Below are 22,719 nucleotides of genomic sequence, written 5' to 3' on the forward strand. Positions count from 1 at the left end.
AAAGACTTCAATGTGATCTTTATATTGAGGAAAAATAGTGCTGTACTGAGACAGATCCTATGAAATGTTTCCACTTAATTTGTACAACAGAATAGCCTACTTGTGTTGACTTTCAAAATTCAGTTAGTGCCAGTGGCAGTAATAATATTGTCTGGGGAGTGGAAGCAGCCTACAGCACACACAGCCATGCAAATGATCACACACACACACGCATGCAGTGAAAGTAGGAGACAGTTCAATCTCAATGGCCAAGTTTATCAAGTAGAGGGAAAAAAAGAAGAATGAAAGAAAGATGATTTATTGTGCTGGGAGTGACCCAACAAATATTTCTGGTAAACGGTGTATAGGAAACAGAAAGTATTGGTATTTATGTCCAAGTCATGTCAGACATCATGTATCCAAGGTGATCTGTGCTTCATAGCTGCTGGAACATAATGGGATGAGACTGTCAACGGCTGGCAATTAGAAAGAAGATAAATAAGATAACACAGGTTTACAGTGTTGATGCTGATTCAGTGTGTGTGTGTGTGTGTGTGCATGTGCGTGTCCTTTGAAGAAGCAATAATGTTTAAACTTTGAATCCAATAAAGCAGGTAACCCTCTGTGAGTCATTCAAGTGTGTGTGTTTGTGTGTGAGTGCATGTGTGCGTGCTTATGCTGAAGAGCTTACAAGAGAGGCTTGTTTGCAGAGTTGATAAAGCTACACTGATAAGTCTGTGTTAACAGTGTGACTAAAACCTGGGAGTGCTGCCTGTCGGCTCAGCAAACACAGATTATACATACAGTATGAGCTCAAACACATATTTGCATGTATAATATTTACTGCATGTGCACAGGTGTGTTGATGCCACATGTGCTTGTGGTATGGTTTGATTTTTATTGACTGCTGTGGGGAAATTAACTTCTGGCTAGAGCTGAGGGTCAGCTGCAGGACATGCGCAGGTTGTCTTGCAGATATGTAAGAGAAATGTTTGTGTTGGAACAAGAGACCAAAAAACATGGTGGCACATGGGCTAAACCCCTTTTCTTTAAATGCATTCGTTGTTGCCGTTTCATCACCACACACTGTATTCAAATGGCTTTCCTCTTGTGCCACTATGATGACACTAACATGTTTTGAGTGAGATGTCTCCACTACAATAGGATCATTGCCACAAAATATGGTACAAACATTCTATTCATGTCCCTCATGATATGAAGCGACAACTTTGACAACTTGACTTTTCATCTAGTGCCACCATCAGGCCAAATTGCCAACTTGTCCAGTGCTGTGGTTGATCACAATACACACAGTGTATCATTTTTTTTTTTTTTTTTTTTTTTTTTTACAGTATATTGTTGCTGTCAGAACAATAATCCTTTTGCTGTTTTCCTGGACCCTTTTTTTTTTTTTTTTTAAGTAGGTGCTGTATTGAAAGGGGAAATTTTTTTGTGAGACTGACAGTGAGAGAGCATAAATACCTTCAATTTAGCTTTCCATAATGTAGCCTATTCATAACAAGCTCTTTGTATTATTGCATGTTTGCATTAGGATAAAGAATAGTTAGTTTGGAATATAGTTTATGACGTTATGATTGTAACTATTGATTTCACAGCAGTGAGAGATTTAGTTTCTGCCTACTGACTGAACTGTCGCCTCTTTTTGAATCACTGAACAATATGAGATGCAAGTGGTGATGCTGAAATTCAGAGCCACGCTCACTGAGCACCCACTTTTATTGTTGCGTGTGCACACACAGTTTACAATCAGCTGAGACAGTTGTATTGACTGACAAGCCTGAAGGATGAAATGAACTGTTATTTAAGGAAATGTATCTAATATTTACTGTTCACCACTAAAAGGGTGATATTCTGAATCTAATTAACGTTATCTGTCATAATGATGCATTCTAATGTTGCGTTACTGTGTGTTTTTCTCAAAGAGAGTCATACTAATGCCATTTCTATTACAAATTGCTGGATGAATTACAACTCAACAAAACTGAATTTATATGTGTAATGCAAATTATTTCTGAGGTCTACAAATTATCTTGCATAATTCAATTCTATACCAAGATATTTTTTTGTTTTAATGTACTGTATTGTGAATGTACATTTTGTAACACATGTCTGATCAACACATTGAATGAAGGCACCTCCTGGTGGCCGTTTAATGTCACTGCAGGGGGTATTACTCTTAACTGCAGGACATCTGTGCTTGTCCAGCTGTTACACATTTAAAACCATGTTTCTAATGTGTAAAGAAATTAGCCTGCGATATTTTACCCTGACAGCTGCGTGAAGCTGTTTTTAGCTTTTCTATGTCCCACCGTCCTAAAATCCTCTTTCACTGAATTTTGTTGCTAAACAAGCAAATCATATCAATTATATATTGTTTCAGTGGAAGAGATTTTATCTGTGATGTCATTGTAGTCTCACAAAGGAAACAGACTTGCAGATTTTTTTTTTTGTTGGTTTACTCAAAATAAGTCACACAAAAGAAAGAAAGACAATTACAAATAGACCTAAAAGAATCAGGAAGAGATTACATATTTAAAGGAAATGCCCACGTGGGATGCAGTCACGATGAGGTAAAACTAACAACAGTGCTCAAAATGACACAAGTACAAGCTTAAATGGTCAGAAACTTATCGTTAAATGATGATGTCTTCTGTCATGGCTGTATTCAGCCTTAGTGCAGTGCTGAGTAATGGTAAAACAAAACTTGTTTTTATCATGAACCTGTATTAGCCTATAGAACCATACAAAGACAAATGATAGTAGCTACATGATACAGCAGTGCAGTACAGTACTGTTACTAAACATGGTTCAATCGTCCATAAATAAAATACTATGAGAATACCCTTCAGTCTATTCAATTGTCCCAATGATATTACAGTATGTACCCACATGATACAGACACTGGTTTAATTGTAAAAACACAGCACAGCAGATTTGTCAGAATCTTCAGACTTAGCAAACGTGGCAGCATTTATCTCTGGAGGAGCATAGTCACCGCCAGCATCTTTCTCTGAAGAAAGAAACTTGAATAAATAATGTACAAACTTGAAACAGTGAGAATTCTCAGATTTCATTAATATGACACGAGCAATTATGTAGAAATAAAGGCCACTTTCTCTCTCCTCCTCTTTCCCTGCTCCACACAATTACATTTGTAGCCAGAAGTAGCCTAAGAGATGGTGCTGTCTACATGTCTCCTTTTCTACACTTGTTTTCTTACAGACAGTGGTCATAAATACTACGTGCCAACACTTGCACCTGCATTGTTTGATTTGACCCACACAGATCCTATATAGGTTTCGTATTGGACAATGTGTAACAGTGTTCTTGCACAGTCATAGAAAAGTATTTGAAAATCAGCTGGCTATAGGAGGTGTGGCTATTAAATAATGAGACTAATGCTGGTTTGACCTACATGGGCCAAGTCTCATTATATAATAGTCGTACCTCGGTTTTCCATCATCTGCACTGTCCCAGTGTAGTAAAACCCCTTCGTTTGGTACAGCTTACAGCTAAGGACAAGCACTAAGAAGTATTATTAAATACTAGTAGACTGCTTGGTACATTAGACCTTTGCACATTTTGTATTCTCCTCCTCCCTCGTTCTCTCTCTCTGCTCTGTCTCCCCACATCCAGTCCTGAAAATCACAGCAGTGGGGAATACTTGAGGAAACCCTCTGGCTGCTGCTGCTGCTGCTGCTGCCATCTGCCTTGATCTGTTCCTTCTCCTCCATCCTTCTCCTCCACCTCACTGCCTCCTCCAACGGTTTTTGGGTTTCTCTTCACACCCGGGACCTTCGCAAGTACCAGGGAGAGGAGGTGGGGTTCCTGGTGCAGCTTTTGCCGGGGCGGGCGTGCCTGAGGCCTTGCTGACGCTGCTGAGCAGAGCTGGGAGCTCGTGTGAGATGGCCTTCTCTATTTTCTCCAGCAGACATCCACCGCTCCAGCTGCAGTGGGAGGAGAGCTGCTTGAAGCTGGAGACGGGGTTCACGCCAAAGAAGTCCTGGTAGGCCTCCTTGTCGGGCAGGTCGAACTTGCTGACGTTGGTCTTTGCCAGAATGGACTTGAAGATGTAGTACTTGTCCGGGTCACTCACAATGTCTTGGAACACCTCGTAGGGATCACTGAACCAGCCCATCTTGTCATTGTAGGTCTGAAGGTAGCGGTCCACCAGCAGGGCATGGATGCGCACACGGATGCCGTGCTGGCGGATGAAAGCGATCTTATTCTCAATCTGGTTCTCAATCACCTGGGGGGGAAGAAAGAGAGAGAAAGAAAAGGTCACTTCAAGTGCTACTTACATTAAGAGAAATCACAAAGTTGATGCAAGATTTCTCCTGAGCTCCAATAGACGGGTTTTTAGTGTTCAAAAACATTACCGTCTTTCTTAGAAACTTTGGTAAGTTAGGTAAGTACTTAAAGGGATAGTTCAACATTTTGGTAAATTCGCCCATAGTCATAGGAGTAGGTTCATTATCTTTAATTATCAGTGCATGTTGTTCAGATACTCAAGCTACTCAGCAAACACACTCATCAAATAACAATCCAACAACTCCAAAACACTCTCGTGGAGAAGTTGTGACCTGCACATTCACCACACAATGAAATAATCATGTATAATTATGTAACATTATGACACATGAAGCAAATACTCTGAACTACTTGTGCTTTTGAAGTCACTCCGCCCAACAGCCATGTCTGGAAGGTTGTTCCGGCTACGCATTTGCCTCGAAAACAACTCTGTCTCGTAAAGTTACATTATTAAAGCAGAAGTAAGCGGAATAGTTGCGTTAATATATGTCTTAAATAGTTATATCTTCCGACAGCAATCACTTATATAGAGTGTTTGGTCTGAAACACGGGTCTGTCAGTCACTCTGCTCTGCTGTAAGCCGAGGAGAAAACTTTCCTTGTATCCTACAACCTTTATCCAATGAGGAGAGAGAACGGCATAAAGGGGCGGTCCTCTCTGTGTGTGCAGCCAAGGGATGCGCGTGAATGTGGTGACGTAGGGACGAGGGCGGGGACTGCTAACTCCATCGGCTGACAAGAAGTTAGCCAAAACGACCGGATCGCTTACTTCTGCTTTAACTTATTATTATATCTCTACCCCGCGGATCTCAAACCAACATGCTCAATAATTAAAGGCAATAAACCTACCCCTATGACTATAGGGATTATGGCGATAGGCGAATTTGCAATAATGTTGAACTATCCCTTTAATCTGTGTGCATCTTTACTCAGGGAATCTTGATGTAAACAAAAGCCAAGTCAGGAAGTTGTACCTGGTTGAGATCCTCCAGCAGTGAGGTCTCCTCCTTCTTGAAGAGCTCTCTGCTGGTGTCTGCAGCGTAGTCCAGAGGCCAGAAGGAGCTCATGTAAACCCGCGGGGGCTCTGTCACATTGATCAATGGCGCCATGCTCCAGAACAGGGCCCCGTAGACCCTCATCAGGTCCTGGTTGGTGAGGCTGTCGGCCTTGTTGAGAATGAGGCGGATCTGGGACTCGCGTCCCTTCATCTGCTTGAAGAGCATCTCCAGCTCCCCGCCCACGTCCAGCTTGGTGGGGTCGAACACCAGGAAGATCAGATCAGCTCGATCGATGAACCACTGGCACACCTCATTATAAGGGTAACCTGAGAGAGACGGAAATGAAGAATTAACACTTTCTCACTCTGCCAAAGGCCCAAAATACAGTTGGATAGACACCAGACATGAAACTCAAGTCTGAAAGGGATAGTTCATAGTTTCATCTACTCACCCTCATGTCGACTAAGGGCTGGGAGAAGTTTCAGAGTCCTTCGTGGCTTCTCTGAGTTACAGGGGGTCTCGGTGTAGCAGTGCATGTCCATATAACGGTTGCAAATGGATACCAACTGTCTTCGTAACAAAAAGACACACCAAAAAACATCCAAATACCTCCATGCTGCTCGTGTGTAATGTCCCTCTTGTATTGAAGCCCCGAAATGCGAAATTGTCCCGAAAAAATTCTATTTCTAAAAAAGTCTATATTTCAAGCTTGTTTGTAGCGGAAGCTCCTCTTCCCGGTTCGTCAAATTTGGACGAACCGGAAAGAGGAGCTTCGAGAAGCTTCCGCTACAAACAGGCTTGAAATATAGACTTATTTAATTTTTTTCGGGACAATTTCGCATTTCGGGACGGTCATTACATATGAGCAGCATGGAGGTATTTGGATGTTTTTTGGTGTGTCTTTTAGTTACGAAGAAAAGTGGTATCCATTTGCAACCGTTATATTGACATGCACTGCTATGCCGAGACCCCCTGTAACTCAGAGAAGGCACGGAGGACTCTGAAACTTCTCCCAGCCCTTAGTCGACATGAGGGTGAGTAATGAGTGAAATTTCAATTTTGGGTGAACTATCCCTTTAAAAATTTCACGTGATTCATTCTTTGTTTTCTGCACTACGGTTAGTGGTGAGGAAATCTGTTAAAAACACACTCCTCAACTTGAAGGTTAGATGTGTTACTTATTGTGGTTGTAATATTTGTGTAATTGTGTGTGTGGATGAAAAAACATTCCCATCAACAATGATCACCTCTTTCCTGCTGTTTGCGGTTCTCAATGATGCCGGGCGTGTCGACAAAGGTGACCCTCTCCAGCAGCTTGTGGGGCATCTCCACGCCCACCAGCCGCTCCAGGAAGCCCTGGCCAAACTTCTCCAGGGGGGAGAAGGAGCGGGAGCTGTCAGCTGCCATGACGATGCCCTCTATGGACCGGAACTTCTCACCGTGCATGATGACCGTGTACTCTGAGGTGGTGGGCTCGGCACCTGGAGGGAGAATGAAGATCCATGGGTTAAAAATATTTGTTGAGTTAATTCTACCTGCTATATGGTTATAATTCAAACTTAACCATGATACAATTATGATTAATTAACTAATAATTTTGCTATTTACTTAGTTGATACTAAATTACTAGGTAATATAATACCATGTTTCCCCACTAATCGAAAATATGTTAAGAGATGTTTAATTAATGTATAATCACTTTCAATATATTATTTCTTCACATAATCAACCTAATCAGTCTTAATGGATAAAAAATTGCATACGGTATTTCACAAGTCAATACATTAGCTGCAGTCCAGCAAGTTTCGACATGATAAGGGAAAGAAGCATGGTACCTTGAGCATGGTACTTATGTATATTTTTCCAGCCATACTTCACATGATTATTCTTGAAAAATAAGATGAACCATCCACTTTGTTATTCACAGGTTATTACAGTGTCATGTTGTGTTGAACTGTTCAGTTTGAGCTGTTCTTGACGATGGCTACAGGAGATGAAGATGAGGCAGAGGATTCTTCACCAGAGACTGTGGTTTTGTCTTAAGTCCACATTTTACACTTAAAGGAAGATTCCTCTCATTTTAAATGACTGCTGTCATTGTGTCAGCGTGTTGACATAAAAAAGTACTTTTAAGAGTTTTTTTTTACCTCTATCAGATTAAAGTTTGTACTCAAGACTCAAGTGTACCATGTCCACCTCTGATGAAGAGTTAACATATTCTCACAATTATAGATAAAATGTTGACTTAATTTGGAACAAAACAACCCATAGTTTAATACAAAATGCTTGAGTTGCTCCAAGCTCTCTCAGTCTGTTGGGACCATTATTGTGACTAATGCTAGCTAACTTTTTGCTGTAACTGACTCATGAAACAATTTAAAATAGAACAAATGCCTTTGCTATTGCTGCTGCTGAAACCCTGGTGATTTCCACATGTAATCACTGGGTAGTAGCTGTGTCTGTTTTCAGTTACACCACTGTTGAGTTTTTGTTTAAAAGAGTGAACCTGTGTAGAGTTGCTGTGAGGTGCCGTGAAGACCCAGCAGGTAGTTGATCATGGAGGACTTGCCGACGCTCCAGGGTCCCAAAAACAAAACCATGGGCTTAGAGGTGATCTCACCATCTGCAGCGTTGGAGCGAGAGGCACACACAAGAAGAATTCAGAGAAAGGGAATGGACAGAGAAAAAACACACAGATTTTTTTTTCATAATGCTACATAGAGTTGCAACAGCATCTTGCTCTACATTGCAGAATGGGGCACTTTTGATTCATTGCACTTTCCTGTATTTTGTTCATGCGTCACCACATTCTTGCGACACAAATGGAGACTAGACGTTATTTTCCCACGCCAGTTTTAAGTTATGACATCTACTGGTGCAGTGGAAATACCATCTCTACTCCCCTGTAGTGCCACCCGCAGGCCAAAACGCCAACTTAGCACACATTGTATCTCACTGCACAACAGGCTATGAAATAGATGAATACATTTAATGTTCAAAATAAACAGAAGCATTTGGTTTCAGTTATAAACTCTGAGATAAATACAGTGCTGGTTAAATTACTTGATTTGTATGCTCTGACTGTGATGGTGTCTTTCCATTCTGCACCACAAGGTGTCCTAGTATCACATGACACGTCCTGCTTCATCCTAGTCTTGAGCATTAAATAATACTTTGTGCCCTCAAGTGCTGGAATAAAGTTGTCAGGTGTCTGGCCCACACAACATTCCCTTTAATTTTCAGCAGACAGAGATCTTATTGTGCTTCTCTGTGTGTCTGGTTTGAATAATGTCAGGCCCTGGCTCTTTTTCTACTTAATTACGACTTTATTTGTCTTTCTCCGTTTCTGTGCAACCATGTGCTGGATATATTTAACAGTGTGGTTCACTGATAAAGGCCCACACAGGTGAGCAGGTATCACGTGTTGGTCATGGATTACCATTGTTGTAGTTTTTATACGTGACTGTTTGAAAATGAAAATGGATCAGTTATTTATGTCAGATAATTAACTGCAGTGCTGTAGTACCTGTATGTCTTGTTATATTTCTCTTGGTGCCAGAGTTTTATACTCACTCTGTAAATAAGACTTATTTAACAGTATACGAGCTGAACCTAAAATAAAGTTATAAACTGACATAAACCGGTCATTAACAAAGATGTGATTTAAACCTACTGCCGAGGTGGACCTATAAAAAGTTGATACACTGTTTGTGATATTTACCTACAGAAACAAACTGTAAGTGTGGCTGTAAATGCTGTTTAATCACCCAGAGGAACCTGTTACCTGTGACTTCATGCTGCCTGAGCTCGTTGTACTTGTAGGCTTGCTCCATTGGCTTGATGGCTGTGTGGTAGATGTTCAACAGCTTCTTAATAGCAGCTAGAGAGAGACAGAGAGATGCATTAGGATATAATAATTTGAAAATAATAGGGAAAAGACATTTTGGATTAATGGTCTTGCTGCTATTGCTGATTGCAACAATTGCTCGGGCAGTACTTGATGATGAATTGCTCTCAATAATTTTATTCAACTGAGTTGAGGTGAGGGGATTAAGTGCTGCAGCACTCCGGCCGCTCTGAAATGAATCTGGTTTAACAGAACAGAGAGGGCTTTCATGCTGAGGACAGAGGTGCACATTTGCACTGATTAATCACCTGCCTCAAGACATGTCTGCACACTCACACACATACACCCATGCGTACAAGCACGCATGCAGTGCACACACTTGAATATAAAGCCCTCAGGCCCTAAACATCATGAAGCAATTTTCCGCAATAGTTTCAGTAGAAAAGCCCCCAAAATTGTCTCAAACTTCCATTTGTTCACATTCAAAAACATCTGTTTTCCTTTCCCATTGACAAAGTAGCTGTAAACATTCTGCTGCATTTTCATTTCAGCCCAGAACTTCAGGCATTTCCGCTGCAGAAGACATTTGAGGCAGAGCAGTGTTTCATTAGAGGCCCGGTTTTTGAGCAGCAGGATGCGTTTGCAGTGCAAATGTGCTGGTGTTATTGCCCTTCCCTATGTAAGGAGAGGACATATAAATATTTACATGTCATTGATTTTGAGATGATGTGACGTTTCTTACCTGAGAACTCAGCTGAGGGTTCAGAAGAAGCCAGTCGCAGTGTGTCCTCAATATGGGAGCGGTCCCTCAGCATCGGGCCGGCTGCTTCCTCCTTATGTCCTGATCAGAGTCAGACTGTCAGTCAGGTGTTCAGGACAAAGACCCTAACATGCATCTGCATGCAATTCCTTTAATTCTTCTGCCTTTTTTTTTTTTTTTTTTTAAAGTCACGGGTCATACAGCCATGTTGTGATAAAAATAAAAGTTTTAAATGTCTCAATAAAAACCACCAGGTTCAGTAATTTGATGTTTTACCAAATCAGGTGCATTACAATATCGCAGTTAACAAAAGGATAAAACTCCTTGAGGAAATCTACAAATGGCATTATGGACAGATCCACATTTGAACAACATACGTCTGGGTATAGATATCTGTGCAGGAAATCAGTCGATCAATTGACATCCACTGACAGTGAATGAATGACTACAACCTCTTATCCACCAAAGTTTTCAAGAGCAATTGACGGTGAGAACTCAGTGGACCTGGTTGCAAAACAAATGTGATCCCCAGGTAAATGACTTCTTCAGTTGTGAGTGACCAGACCAGCTGGGCCAAGAGCGGGCCCAACTGTTATATCATGCTGTTGTCCATCAATCTGCTCTGTTCCTTTCCTCTGCTATTTCAGTCTGTTTATTTCTGTAACAAGAGGTTGTTGCTAATTCCTCTTTAGCTACACACAGTGTCATATTCTGGGGGTTTGGCAGGCGAGAGAGACAGCGAGGAAGACAGAAAGATTGAGATCTTTGCTGTCATTCCTTGACCCATGTCAGTTGAATGAAATCCACTGAAGCATGATTCATATTTCCACATGCAATTTGAGGAAACTCCCTTTCTTTCTCACGAGGCATGTTTTATATTAGCATTATAAGTTGTTAGTAATGAAGGGTTTATAAAAGAATTTATGAGTGTTTAACAACATTGTGAAAAATCCCTTTCAATGGTGCACATCTTCCTCCAGCTTTATTTGACTCTGTAAATGTGAATACATTTATTAATGGATTTATAGATTTATGGGTGGACTAATGTGCACAGTGTCAGCCTCCGAATGGTCCATCCAGTTTGACATTTTTAAGAAACACTGCTTTGCTGTCTTGTTGAGCCTTAGATGAGAGGATTGACACTTAAAAACACCTTAAACAAATAGCATACGTCAATTACATAACTCACTGTGCACAGAACATCAAAATGTAAAATAAGTGACAAGACTTATTTGATACTAAAAACTGGAACAAGTTAAAACCACCTCACCCTTTAGTACAGTGTATGATATGATGAAGTGGTATCAGGGTAAGAGATGCATGTTAAACTCTTTCAAAACTCAGCCCCCATCTTCTATAGCAGGTGTCAACACCCAGACACCAGATAATGGCATGCTTCTTTAATTACAGAGGAATCAACAGGATAGGGACAGATTAATTGTAACAGGATCCCTCCCTCTTTAATTGGAGCAGCATGGGAATGAGGACAAGACAGTGCCCCGAGGTGTCGGTGAGAAGATAAGTTACCTCTATCATGCAGTTTGTCTTTTAAGATGTCAGATTACATTATGTTGTTATTATTTACCTGTGGTGTGAGACTCTGAAGCCACTTCCTCAACTGTGGCTTCCTCCTCAACAACATCAGCAGGTGCCTCCTCCACCACAACGGCCCGGGCCTCCTCCACTGTTTCCACTGGTACGTCCAAAGCTACTTCCTCAACAGGTTCTGGTGTGACTTTTTCCACAACGGGCTCTGGTTCTACTTCAGGAATCACTTCTGGCTCTGAAACCACCTCTGGCTCTGGTTCTGGCTCTGGCTCTGAAACCACCTCTGGTTCTGGTTCTGGCTCTGAAACCACCTCTGGCTCTGGTTCTGGTTCTGGCTCTGAAACCACCTCTGGCTCTGGTTCTGGCTCTGAAACCACCTCTGGCTCTGGCTCTGGTTCTGGCTCTGAAACCACCTCTGGCTCTGGTTCTGGTTCTGGCTCTGAAACCACCTCTGGCTCTGGTTCTGGCTCTGAAACCACCTCTGGCTCTGGTTCTGGTTCTGGCTCTGAAACCACCTCTTGCTCTGGTTCTGAAATGACCTCTGGTTCTGGCTCTGGTTCTGGCTCCTCCATCTCTTCAAGCTCAGGCTCTGGAGTTTCTTCAGGTTCAGCTTCAGATTGAGCTGTGACTTCTGGTTGTGTTTCCTCAGGTTCAGAGTCTTCTGCAGGAACCTCCTCAGGTTCTGCCTCTGGTTCAGGTTCAGCCACTGCAACCTCCTCCTCAGCTGCATCTCCAGCAACAGCAGCTTCCTCCTCCACCGTTTCCACACTTTCCTCCTCTTCAGCTGCTGCCTCTGTGTCCTCACCTTCTGGCCTCTCCACTGTCTCTTCAACTGTTTCCTCCTCATCTGAAACTTCTTCCTGTGGTTCAGTCACTTCCTCTTCGTCATGAGATAGTTCCTCCTCTGCTTCATCCTCTCCTTCCTCAGTTTTCTCCTCCTCTTCAGATGGCACAACCTCCTCAGCTTCATTCTCCTCTACACTTTGATCCTCCAAAGGTTCTTCCTCAGAGGTGACCTCTTCTTCTTCCTCTACCTGGGAAGCAGCCTCTTCCTGCTCTTCTTCTCCCTCACTCGTCACCTCCTCAGTTGAAGCTGCTTTCTCTTCCTGCTCTGAGGCGGAGGCCGGCTCTTCTTCTGTATCAGCGCTCAAAGGTGATGTTGTTTTGCAGGGCTGACACATGGCCCTCTCTGGGGCTGGGGTGTCGTTGGAGGAGGTCTGGCTAGAGTGTTCCTCTGTCGTGTCACATGTGCAGGAGAAGAGGTCTCCCTCTGGCTGCTGGAGCTGCAGACGCACCAGAGGCTCCTCATCGTGGATGGACGGCCCTGCCAGGAGATCTGTGAGGACAAAGACCACAGACTTATTGATTAGACAAGACTAGTTTTAGTCCACTTCTACATCCATTTGTTTTGATTGCCAGGTGATGTTTTTCTAACAACACATACCCTGATGAAAAATGACAAGAATTCCTTCCTGATACACAAAAGCTAACAAACAGCTAACAAACTAACAAAACCTAGTAAAAAGTCAGGATGTCGTTTAGCAGTGGGATAATTTTTTATGTTGATGAAGACAACAATGATTGCAACTGCAAAACCTTTGACAGTTTTAAAGCAGAAGTAAGCGATCCAGTGGTTTTGGCTAACTTCCTGTCAGCAGATGCAGTTAGCAGTCCCCGCCCTCGTCTCTACGTCACCACATTCACGCGCATCCCTTGGCTGCACACACAGAGAGGACCGCCCCTTTATGCCGTTCTCTCTCCTCATTGGATAAAGGTTGTAGGATACAAGGAAAGTTTTCTCCTCGGTTTACAACAGAGCAGAGTGACTGACAGACCTGTGTTTCAGACCAAACACTCTCTATATATATATAAGTGATTGCTGTCGGAAGATAGAACTATTTAAGACTTATTTTAACACAAACATTCTGCTTACTTCTGCTTTAATGACTAATATATTTTCTTCAAATCTTTATGCATCCACAAGGCTGAAAAACTTGACACGGACGGGGCAAATGCATTTCTGGCCAATCACACTGCACGCCGTAAAGTAGCTGGAAATGTGCAAACAGCGGCCACCTTTGTTTGTTACGTCAGTGCCGGTGCTCAGTCACTGTGCGCAAACAGAGCGGATCAGAAGTTGAGCACATCCCTGATTTAAGACTCAGGTTTCAGCTCCTTGAATGGGGACACCAAGGCATGGACTATTTGAGGCGCGACGTACAGTGGACAGTTGTGTCACAGATCTAAAAGAAGACAGCTGAGTGGACAGGATGGCTTGGAATAGAATAATGTGTTTATTGCCATTGCATTGATTTATTACTGTTTATATGGTTTGGTTCAATGAATTAAAAGGAATTTTGGACCTAAACATCACTAAACCAAAATTGAATGTAAAATTGAGAAATGTACGGCATAACTTAAAGTTTAAATTTGTAAGAATAAAATAACACTCTAACTACAATACCAATACCAATACTAATACAATTAAAACCTACATGCCTTTCCATATTACAATAAAATAAACTTTAGGACTGCCACTGACATAGACTATTCACTTCCTGTGTATGCTATTTAACTGTGCATACACTTTCTCCCTGAACGATTCTGTGCATTTATTTTTGGTAAAGGTTAGATAACAATTATTTTGATTTCAAACAAATATTTTTTTTTTATTAACATACTGTAACTATTCCTCAAGGACAAATTTTAATATTTTAGGTTGTTAAAATACAAGTTAACAAGCGGTTCGTTCCAGATCACATCGAGGGAGCTACTGCACAGCATCATACAGCACATTACAGTTACTATGGCTTCAAAACAATCCCATCTTAAACAGGGAACTCCCTCTCTGTTACGCCACATGCATATCACACATCTGCATTCAATACTCTTCACCACCACGGTGTACAAAGGGCACAAGGCCATGACCTCTATTTAATTATAACTGCTGGTGTGGTCTTAAGTTAGAGGGGTGCATAGTGGGGTACAGTGTGACATGAGGCAGCTAAATGTATGTCCACAGTTCATGTTACAAGAGAGGGTCAGTGCAAGGGATGAAGACTAATAGCCAGAGACAGCTGTTAGGGCTTTTACTTGTTCATAAGGCTTCTGGACCTGTGCCTGTCATGGACACACAGGCTAACGCTAAGGCAGAAGCTAACACACGTGATGACAGCTTTAAATACTCAAACACCTGCAATGTGTGATTTCTTAAAAACAAGTTGTGAACACAGCATTGAGTTGTCACCACTATTTAAATAGGACAAACCTGACAGTAAATAGTTGATTATTTTAACACCCACTGACGGACATTATCATTCAGTCTGGGTTGTTTCTGAAACATGTATTGCAAGTTTATGCCAAATGTACATTTTATTTCAGCTCTGTGTTGGGTCCATAGACTGTAAAAAGAATGGACGTAGCGTCCGTGACGTCACCCATTGGTTTTGGGGAGTCATTTTTGTGACTCAAATATGGCGGCCTGAACAGCGCCATGTTGGATTGGCCGGCCGAGAACCCGCCCACTGGCCTCGAAGCAGCTGTCCACGGAGCTGCTCGGACCTGTCACTCAACGTTTCCGCGCCCTAATTGGCCAGAGCCTTATAACAGTAAAGCGGTAGAGTTAAAAAAAAATTCACCCCCCTCAGAGTGTGTGCGGGGGTAGAAACTATCGATTGAGACGAAAAAACGTTCTGACACCAGGCTTTTAACATGTTTACTGAGGATGTAAAGTCGGCGATTTTAACATGGGGGTCTATGGGGAATGCTCCCTTCTGACACCAGCCCCCAGAGGAATCCGAGGGGATTGCAGTTTTTTGAACGCGGAAGTGAGCTTCACTTCTCAGACCGACAACTGCCCCCTTGGTTGGGTCCCTACCTAGCCTGACAAGCCAGACTATATCATTAACATGTCTAGTCTGGCAACGACCGGTAGACCTCGGCTCAATCCAGGGGGCGGGATGAAGGCTGTCTTTCAAACTGCCTCTGCACGCAATAGGGTAGCGCTACGACCAATCAGAGCAAAGAGCAGGATGACGTTAGCCTGACAAGCCAATTAAAATGTATGTCGTCATCGCGTTAAGCCCGCCCAACGACTCTCTAAACAGATAGAGCGCTGTGATTGGTGAACACAATCAGTGTTTGAGACTCAAAAAGTGCCTATGGTTCGTTTCTAGACCCACCTACGGAGCAAATATATTTGCTGCCGCGAGGGTGCGTCGAGATTTCTAGGCTAGTCCCTACCAGCTCCCAGGGGGAAATGCCTGGCACTTGTGCTACCGATGCAGTGCTCCTCTATGCCCTAGCATGACAAAGCAAACTGTGAGGCAGTAGTTCTCATCAATATGACTGAACCCTTTCACAGTATCACACTGAAATTCTTTGACCGGCGCAAGACGGACTCATGTTTTCATTCATCAAGAATTAAAGTCAGAGGTTCAAAGACGATCACATACCGTCGTAGTTCCGACCATAAACGGCGATTCGGCGGCGTTATTCTCATGACTCGCCACGAAACCAAAAGTAAAGAAACGGTGGTCGGCTCAGCATTTCCGCCACCACTAATAATAACAAAATAACGATAGAGACAAAACGATATATATATATATATATCGAAAATGGAGCCATTAACAAGTGTGGGTAGCGTAGATTCATCCACATTAATGTGAGACTTTTTTTTATAACCAAATAGAAACTCCTCGTTGTCCCTTTAACATTTTCACTGTGAGCTCAGAAAGTGGGGGATAAGGCTGGGTTTTAACCACTATTTATATAATGTCAACATTACACTCTGAATTCCATTATTTTAAATTTACTCAATTTTATTATATAAATTGATGTATTATATATGTCCACATAATTAATGACAAAGACATTGAACCAAAAGTACTTAATCAACCAGCAAACCAGCCTACAACCTGACTGTTAAACGACCACACGCAGCCAAGTGTTTTCAATTACTTTGACTGATTCTAGCCACAGCAACAGCAGCAAGACTGTAAAATGAGAATCATGCCATACAATGATGTCATACATTCTTGTTTTGGTGGCTGTGTCTGTTCACTGATGATGTTATGAAGTTAATTAAGTTGTTTTGGATGAAATTCCTGTAAACCCAGGCTCTGACCTCTGAATCACACACCCTCAGTTAGTGTTTGATTAAAACTTCAGTTCCAGTCAATCACAAGCATGATTTGACATGTATTTTCTTTCCTTATGTGGAAGTTGCAGCATTATGACTATTAACTCAGTGTGAAGCCTTGAAGCTGATCCCATCAAACCAAAATCAGTTGCTTCTGAGTCAAGATATATTTGTATTTGGGGCTTGGATTGAAGGCTTAACACTCCATCATCTGTCCTAAATGATGCTTGTGGGACTCCATGTACTCTCCTGTTCCTGCACCATCTCCCATGACGGTTTCTTTCCCCTATTTTAAGGCCCTGAATCACACCATCAGACAATTTTGTGCTCATCATGTTGCTTGTCACTTCTAATGTCTGGATGCTTTGTTAGCTTATCACCTTCTGAGGGGATTGTCAGTGTTAGCGATCAATCAGAACATCAAGCTCGTGCTCCAACAGCATCCAAGTTCTGTGTGGACCGTTTCGAAAAAAAAAAAAATGTCTTCGATGATGTTTTGTACACAAAGCAAAGCTTGTCTCACTTCAAATCTGAATAAAGGTTAGGGTGAGAATGTGGCCATGGCAAGCCATTGTGTATTGTAATACGAGTCCAGTCAATCAACAAATGAAAGCAGTGGATTGCCAATGTTTGGTTTTGCCACCACTACTCACAATGGTAAAATGTACTCTGTAACTGGAAAAAGAATTCGATAACACAAATCAAAAATACAAGAGGACAGTAGATGGAGATAAAATAGGGAGGCAGTGAGTGGAAAATACGTCAGATTAAGAGACGGTAGCACATTGTATAGTCCAGTGTTGTAACTGGCAGAGGCCGAGGTATGAGCCACGACTGTCCAGCACTCCGGTTTTCAACATGGCCCAGGACTCGTGAAACGTGTCTTGGCCATTCTTAAGGGTACTGTGGGTGTCAGTAATTGGGTGAAACAAACGAGAGGGAGATTAGTGAGGGGTAACCTGAGGACAGCGGTCCGATGCTGTTCTGATCGAGCCATGAGGGAGGTTTGGATATTGCCCAAAGACATAGCGCTACCACATTGTTTGCATTGTAACATGAACGGCAGCAGTGGCCAAGATCCCAACATGAGGTGGTGAAGATGTGCTGCCAAAGTTAAGTGATGCCACGTAAGAAGGTCAGTCTCCAGTGGCCATTCACCAGTTTATTTCTGTTTGATGTGATGTGATAAACTATGCATCGATTGTTTTTTCTTATGTCGCAATAGAAATAAGCCCTCTGTCTCCCTAACTGCCGACTGCCAAAATGTAGTTTTCTGTTTCACCCCCACAGTGCATGCCTTGAGGAAAAAACAGAGAGATCGTTTTCTGCTAGGCAAGTGGTGAGTGATGGCCAAATTAAATTCAAGTTAACGTGATTAGGAAGATGGGAAAATATGTGCCAACAGGGGAGGAAAATATTAGACAATTCATGTGACAGTTACATTGTTGGATTACTGAGGCATATCCAGTCAAGATTAATATAATAAAGAGGAGAATGCATTGATCAGCTGTCCACTTTGGTTTAAGACTGAAACATCTCAACAGCTATGGATTGCCATAAAATTAGGTAAAACAACATCTGTTTAGGATAAATTACAGTCACTTTGTGGATCCTTTAATGTCTCAATCGGCTCAAAATCCAATTAGTCCGGGGCGGTGTTTAGCTCGGTTGGTAGAGCACCTTCCCCTATGTGTTGAGGCTGTAGTCCTCGCTGTAGGCGACCCCGGTTCGAGTCCCGCGCTGTGTGGCCCTGTCCCCCCCCCCCCCCACTCTGCCTCTCATTTCCTGTCTCTCTCTGAACTATCCTGTCAATTAAAGGCAAAAATACAATAAAATAAAAATCTAATTAGTCCAATGTCTTTATGACTAAATACCTGCAAAATGTGGCTACTATGCATATTCCCATGCTAACATGCTAAACTAGGGTAGTAGTGACCACGCTAATCATCATACCTGCCATAGATCAACATGTTAGAAAATTAGCATTGTTGTATTGTGATAGCTTACAAGTCATGTAAGTGGGTTAGTGTTGGTGAGAGTTTATGCTTGTTATTATTATCGACTAGAATAATGCCATAACACACCATAGTGTAATAACTGAGCTAAAAACAAACATAAAACATATTCCCATCATTTTTGCAAGATCTAAGTAGGCCTATTTGTTAAATATTAAATGTCTTTTAGCCCCTTTTTGTTCTCCACAAACCTCCTGAGGAAAATTACAAGCTTTTTGGCTGCTGAACACTCGATTGTGTTCACCAGCTAGTTGCTAACTTTGTTTGTGTGCTGTTGCTGGGCAGGTATATAGCTGCACGCTGTGACACAAGCAGCAGAATACTGGCTGTCACCTCTCCATTCACACAGTCATTTAATCTACTCTGGGTAGAAGAATACTGATCAGTGACATTTCAGTTTTCATTTTTACATTATTAGAGATTACATTTCTCCTGGCATTAATAAAATATTTTTGGAAATAGCAAGGGGCAGCCAATGAAGAGTGTGCAGTGAAAAAGAAAAACCCTGCTGCTGCTGCAGATACTGGGCACAGCACAGTGTTGTGGGGACAGAGTGGGACAGGTGCCTTAGAGCTGGAGCTGGATGGTACATCTACGAGACAGAAATAGTCCTACAATGAGTCAGTGGGTGAAAAGAAGGAGGGATAATTCCACTCCTATTTTCAGGAAGTGTGACGCTCCTCTCCTCCCTGTGATTGTCATGAGGCTGGCCCACAGTTCAGCTGCACTATTGCTCACATTCCTGCAACAGTGTGCAGGCAGCGGGTGACTCAGAGTCTTTTAAAATGCTAATGACAGTAAATGCATTAGCACTAGGAGCGATGACATACGTATACCGTCGACTGTGTAACATGCAGAACCCTCCTTTTTAGTCACCGGTTCCTAAAAATACAACAAAAATGGAATACAAACACACATGGAAGCAGCAGTGGTTTTGCATGTCTGGTTAGCTGGTTTGTTAAGGCTGAATGGACCTCAGTGGATGTGGTCCTTTCTCGTTTTCTCTCTCTGCACCATGAGTTTGAGACATGTCTGTCACTGTCCTGTAAGACACACATACATACTCCACCACTGTTCACTGGATTTTGGTTAAATCTCCCTTTTTCTGATCCATTCCCACACCCACAGCTCTAACTAGAAGAATTAACTTAACCTTAACGTTTAATAGAACTTGAGTTATATAAGTTAAAACAGCCCAACAGCTTGGCTACTGTACTCTGGTCCTACATGTCCTCTGCTGAGCTCTCTCATGCCTGTTTTAGTTGGGACATCCCCTGGACATGGAGCCTGCTGACTGGAATGACAGATTAGCAGCTCTGCAGACGGAGCAGAGAGCCAGTGATGAGGTTTTATTGAGGCTTTAGCTGTTTATGAGGAGTCTGTCTGTACTGTATGGCTGTATGATAGTATCGTAGTTTCAAGCATGTGAGTCATATTTGTGAATGTGTGTGATTAACATGTGCGTGTGTACTCCTGGGACTTTTAAAGGGACTCATATCACCGCATGGCATTGATGACCACGGTATCTGGTGACAACTTTGTCCGGCTATTGACACCTGTCTACGGCAACTTGTGGGGACCAAAAATGAATCAGTGCAAGGACAGACAAGGGTATTCTCTGCCTTGGCTTTCACCAAGTATCAACATTACCAGAGGAGCAGAAGAGCAACTGTGATGGAATAACCTTGGGCAAGCGTGTAACCGCTCTAATTTGCTCAGTTAAAAAAAAAAAAATCATACATGCTTGTCAGAGAGTGGGAAGTTTATAAAGTCTATAAACACGAAGCTACAGTGAAATGCCAGACTCCTCGCTTAAGCACCGGCCGTTGGAGAGGAGTTACATGCGTGCATGAAGTTGCTGTGAAGGGATGGTCAAACTGAAAGAGATCCAGTGGGAAAACCAATAATTTCAGTGTGACTCTTTTGTACTGAGTCCAAGTCACTCTGTCAGCGCTGTCACTGTGTTTCTCTCCGGGGCAGAGAGAATAAGCAGCACACAGGACAGTTTCCATCAGCTGGTGTCACACCTCAGCCATGACATTTCCACTTGTACAACCGCAAAACCTTGCACTGCATCACATGGTAACATGCAGGACACATTCATGGATCCAACACATCTCTTGTCCCATTAAGCTTAAAATCCAGAGACCAACAACGCAGTTCTCCAAGGAAACAAGGAAACTGTGAAACACTGCAAATCTGAAAAACGTCAACCTGAGAACACAGATCTCACCTTGACCCCATTTGTTCACAACCTACAACCGGTTGGACGCAAAAATGATTGTGCAGTATCAATGCATAAGTGACAAATGGAACTCATTCATTTGCACCTTTAGAGGCAGCAATACATGTCATTACAAACCACTGCTCACAGTCTCTCCAAATCTCAGCAAGACACAACACTGTGGTATGTTCAAAGACACACACACACACCAGATTCATATATAGCCATTTAAATACAGTGGATCGTCATTTCAATTTCACACACACACACACACACACACACACACACACACACACACACACACACACACCTGTTTCATTCAAATGAATTAGACTATGTTAAAGACAAATATTTCCCCCAAACCCATGGCCCACCACCATACCTGCAGCAGACAGGGCCAGCAGAGACACCAAGCAGCACACAGACAGCAGCCACTTCATTTTGACTGCCAGGGGCCTTCTCCACATCCGCCCCTGCTATATATACTGCTCTGGCTGAAGGTCAGAGGGCATGCCAGTGGAGGCGGGACGCAGCAACTGCACCCATTTCAGCCAATGTGTATCTGAACAACTGTCTGGTCCAATCAGGAAGGCTGTGAGCAGAAAGAAACAGGAAGAGATTGGCTGGTTATGTTGTAGTTGTATACTTTTTTTTAACACTAACGGTAAATGATAATCTACTACAAGTACACAAAGGCCATATTTTTCTTAAGAGTTTCTCATTGAAACGTTTCCACATTAGTTACCAGTACCATTCATACTGTCTTCATTCACCCGTCAGATTTCAATGTTGCTGTATAATTTACACATCTCTCTCCAGTTACTGTATTCCCACTGAAAAGAATACAATGAGGCCTGTGGGCCAGCTGTGTTTATATGAACTGTGTGTGTTGCTGCTGCTGCTGAGTGGGGAGCTGCTCAATATCACCTCCTGGTGGACACCAAGGGTGACTGAAGGAGACCAGTAAAACAAAAGGGAGTGTAATAAAAAAAGTACAAATTTTATTTTTTTTTCATCTTTACAAAGGCCTGTTTACCCAAGTTTTTTTTTATAAACAAAATATAACAGCTTCTCATCGACCTGGACTGATGGAAAGGAAAAAACAAACAGAAATCACACAAAAATATATATAAAAAAATGCTTGTCACCAAAAAAATGGAAAAAACGGGACAAGAAAGACAAATGAAGAGACAAAAAAGCAGAACACAATAAACTGATGTTAAATTGCGTCACAGCGAAGAGCTTACAAAAAATAAAATGGAAACAAAACAAAACAAAAAATCCTCCTCATCACTGATTCAGGCAGTACAGAACAGCAAGTGCTTAATATCAAATATCTCTAAATTCCACCAAAAGACAGCAGTGCTGCAACACAATGTACAGAAATATTTTGAGGGCATAATGTCTTTGTCTGACCAATATCAAACCTCACCTTAACTCAGGCTGGGGCTAAACATCAGTCAGCAGATCACCAAACCCTTTAACAACGTGTCACTAAAAAAAACAAAAAAAAAAACAAGTACCCTCCCCTCCCTTGTTTGGCATGAAAATTACTAATCTAACCAGATATAAAACCGATGTCAGTGGGTGAATAGTGTCCACACGTTGCACACAAGACAGTTTCATACTGAACACATCAGTCATGTGATCATGAAAAATAAAAGAAAAAAGGAACTCCCCCCCCAAAAAATAAACAATGTCAAAACAAAAGCCCGCTTTAGATGAGAGGAAACAGCAATTAGTAACATGCATTCAATTGGCAACAGAACATGTAAGAGATCAAAAGACAGATACAAATCCAAATAAAAGGAATGTTTACAGCATCAAGTCAGCGTATCAAATCGAGTATGACAGGAGAGAGGCTCCAAGCAGGGATT

At 42.2% G+C, this 22,719-nt stretch overlaps 2 protein-coding genes across 2 annotated transcripts; both read right to left on the reverse strand.

Moving 5' to 3' along the window:
- Positions 1-3,222: 3,222 nt before the first annotated feature.
- On the reverse strand, positions 3,223-11,570 carry LOC310991059 (sarcalumenin-like). Its single transcript, XM_083978629.1, has 7 exons — positions 11,501-11,570; positions 9,898-9,996; positions 9,093-9,188; positions 7,815-7,931; positions 6,556-6,789; positions 5,285-5,634; positions 3,223-4,249 (listed from the first exon to the last, which is right to left on the reverse strand). Exons 2-7 carry the CDS (start codon positions 9,968-9,970, stop codon positions 3,749-3,751), a joined length of 1,371 nt encoding a protein of 456 aa, XP_083834755.1. The 5' UTR covers positions 9,971-9,996; positions 11,501-11,570; the 3' UTR covers positions 3,223-3,748.
- On the reverse strand, positions 11,493-21,282 carry LOC310993661 (uncharacterized protein; the record flags this gene model as incomplete). The annotated part of the gene is made up of 3 exons (XM_083982084.1): positions 11,493-11,852; positions 12,003-12,799; positions 21,225-21,282. 3 exons carry the CDS (start codon positions 21,280-21,282, stop codon positions 11,493-11,495), a joined length of 1,215 nt encoding a protein of 404 aa, XP_083838210.1.
- Positions 21,283-22,719: the final 1,437 nt, after the last annotated feature.

This window comes from Trachurus trachurus (assembly GCF_905171665.1).
Source record: "Trachurus trachurus genome assembly, chromosome: 1".
In the NCBI taxonomy this organism is placed as follows: Eukaryota; Metazoa; Chordata; class Actinopteri; order Carangiformes; family Carangidae; genus Trachurus; species Trachurus trachurus.

Coding starts and splice junctions, on each gene's coding strand:
- LOC310991059 (XM_083978629.1), bottom strand. CDS start 9,970: ATGCTGAGGGACCGCTCCCATATTGAGGACACACTGCGACTGGCTTCT. Junction 7,932..9,092: donor CAGGCAGCATGAAGTCACAG/GTAACAGGTTCC, acceptor CCAACGCTGCAG/ATGGTGAGATCACCTCTAAG. Junction 6,790..7,814: donor CTCACAGCAACTCTACACAG/GTTCACTCTTTT, acceptor TTCTCCCTCCAG/GTGCCGAGCCCACCACCTCA.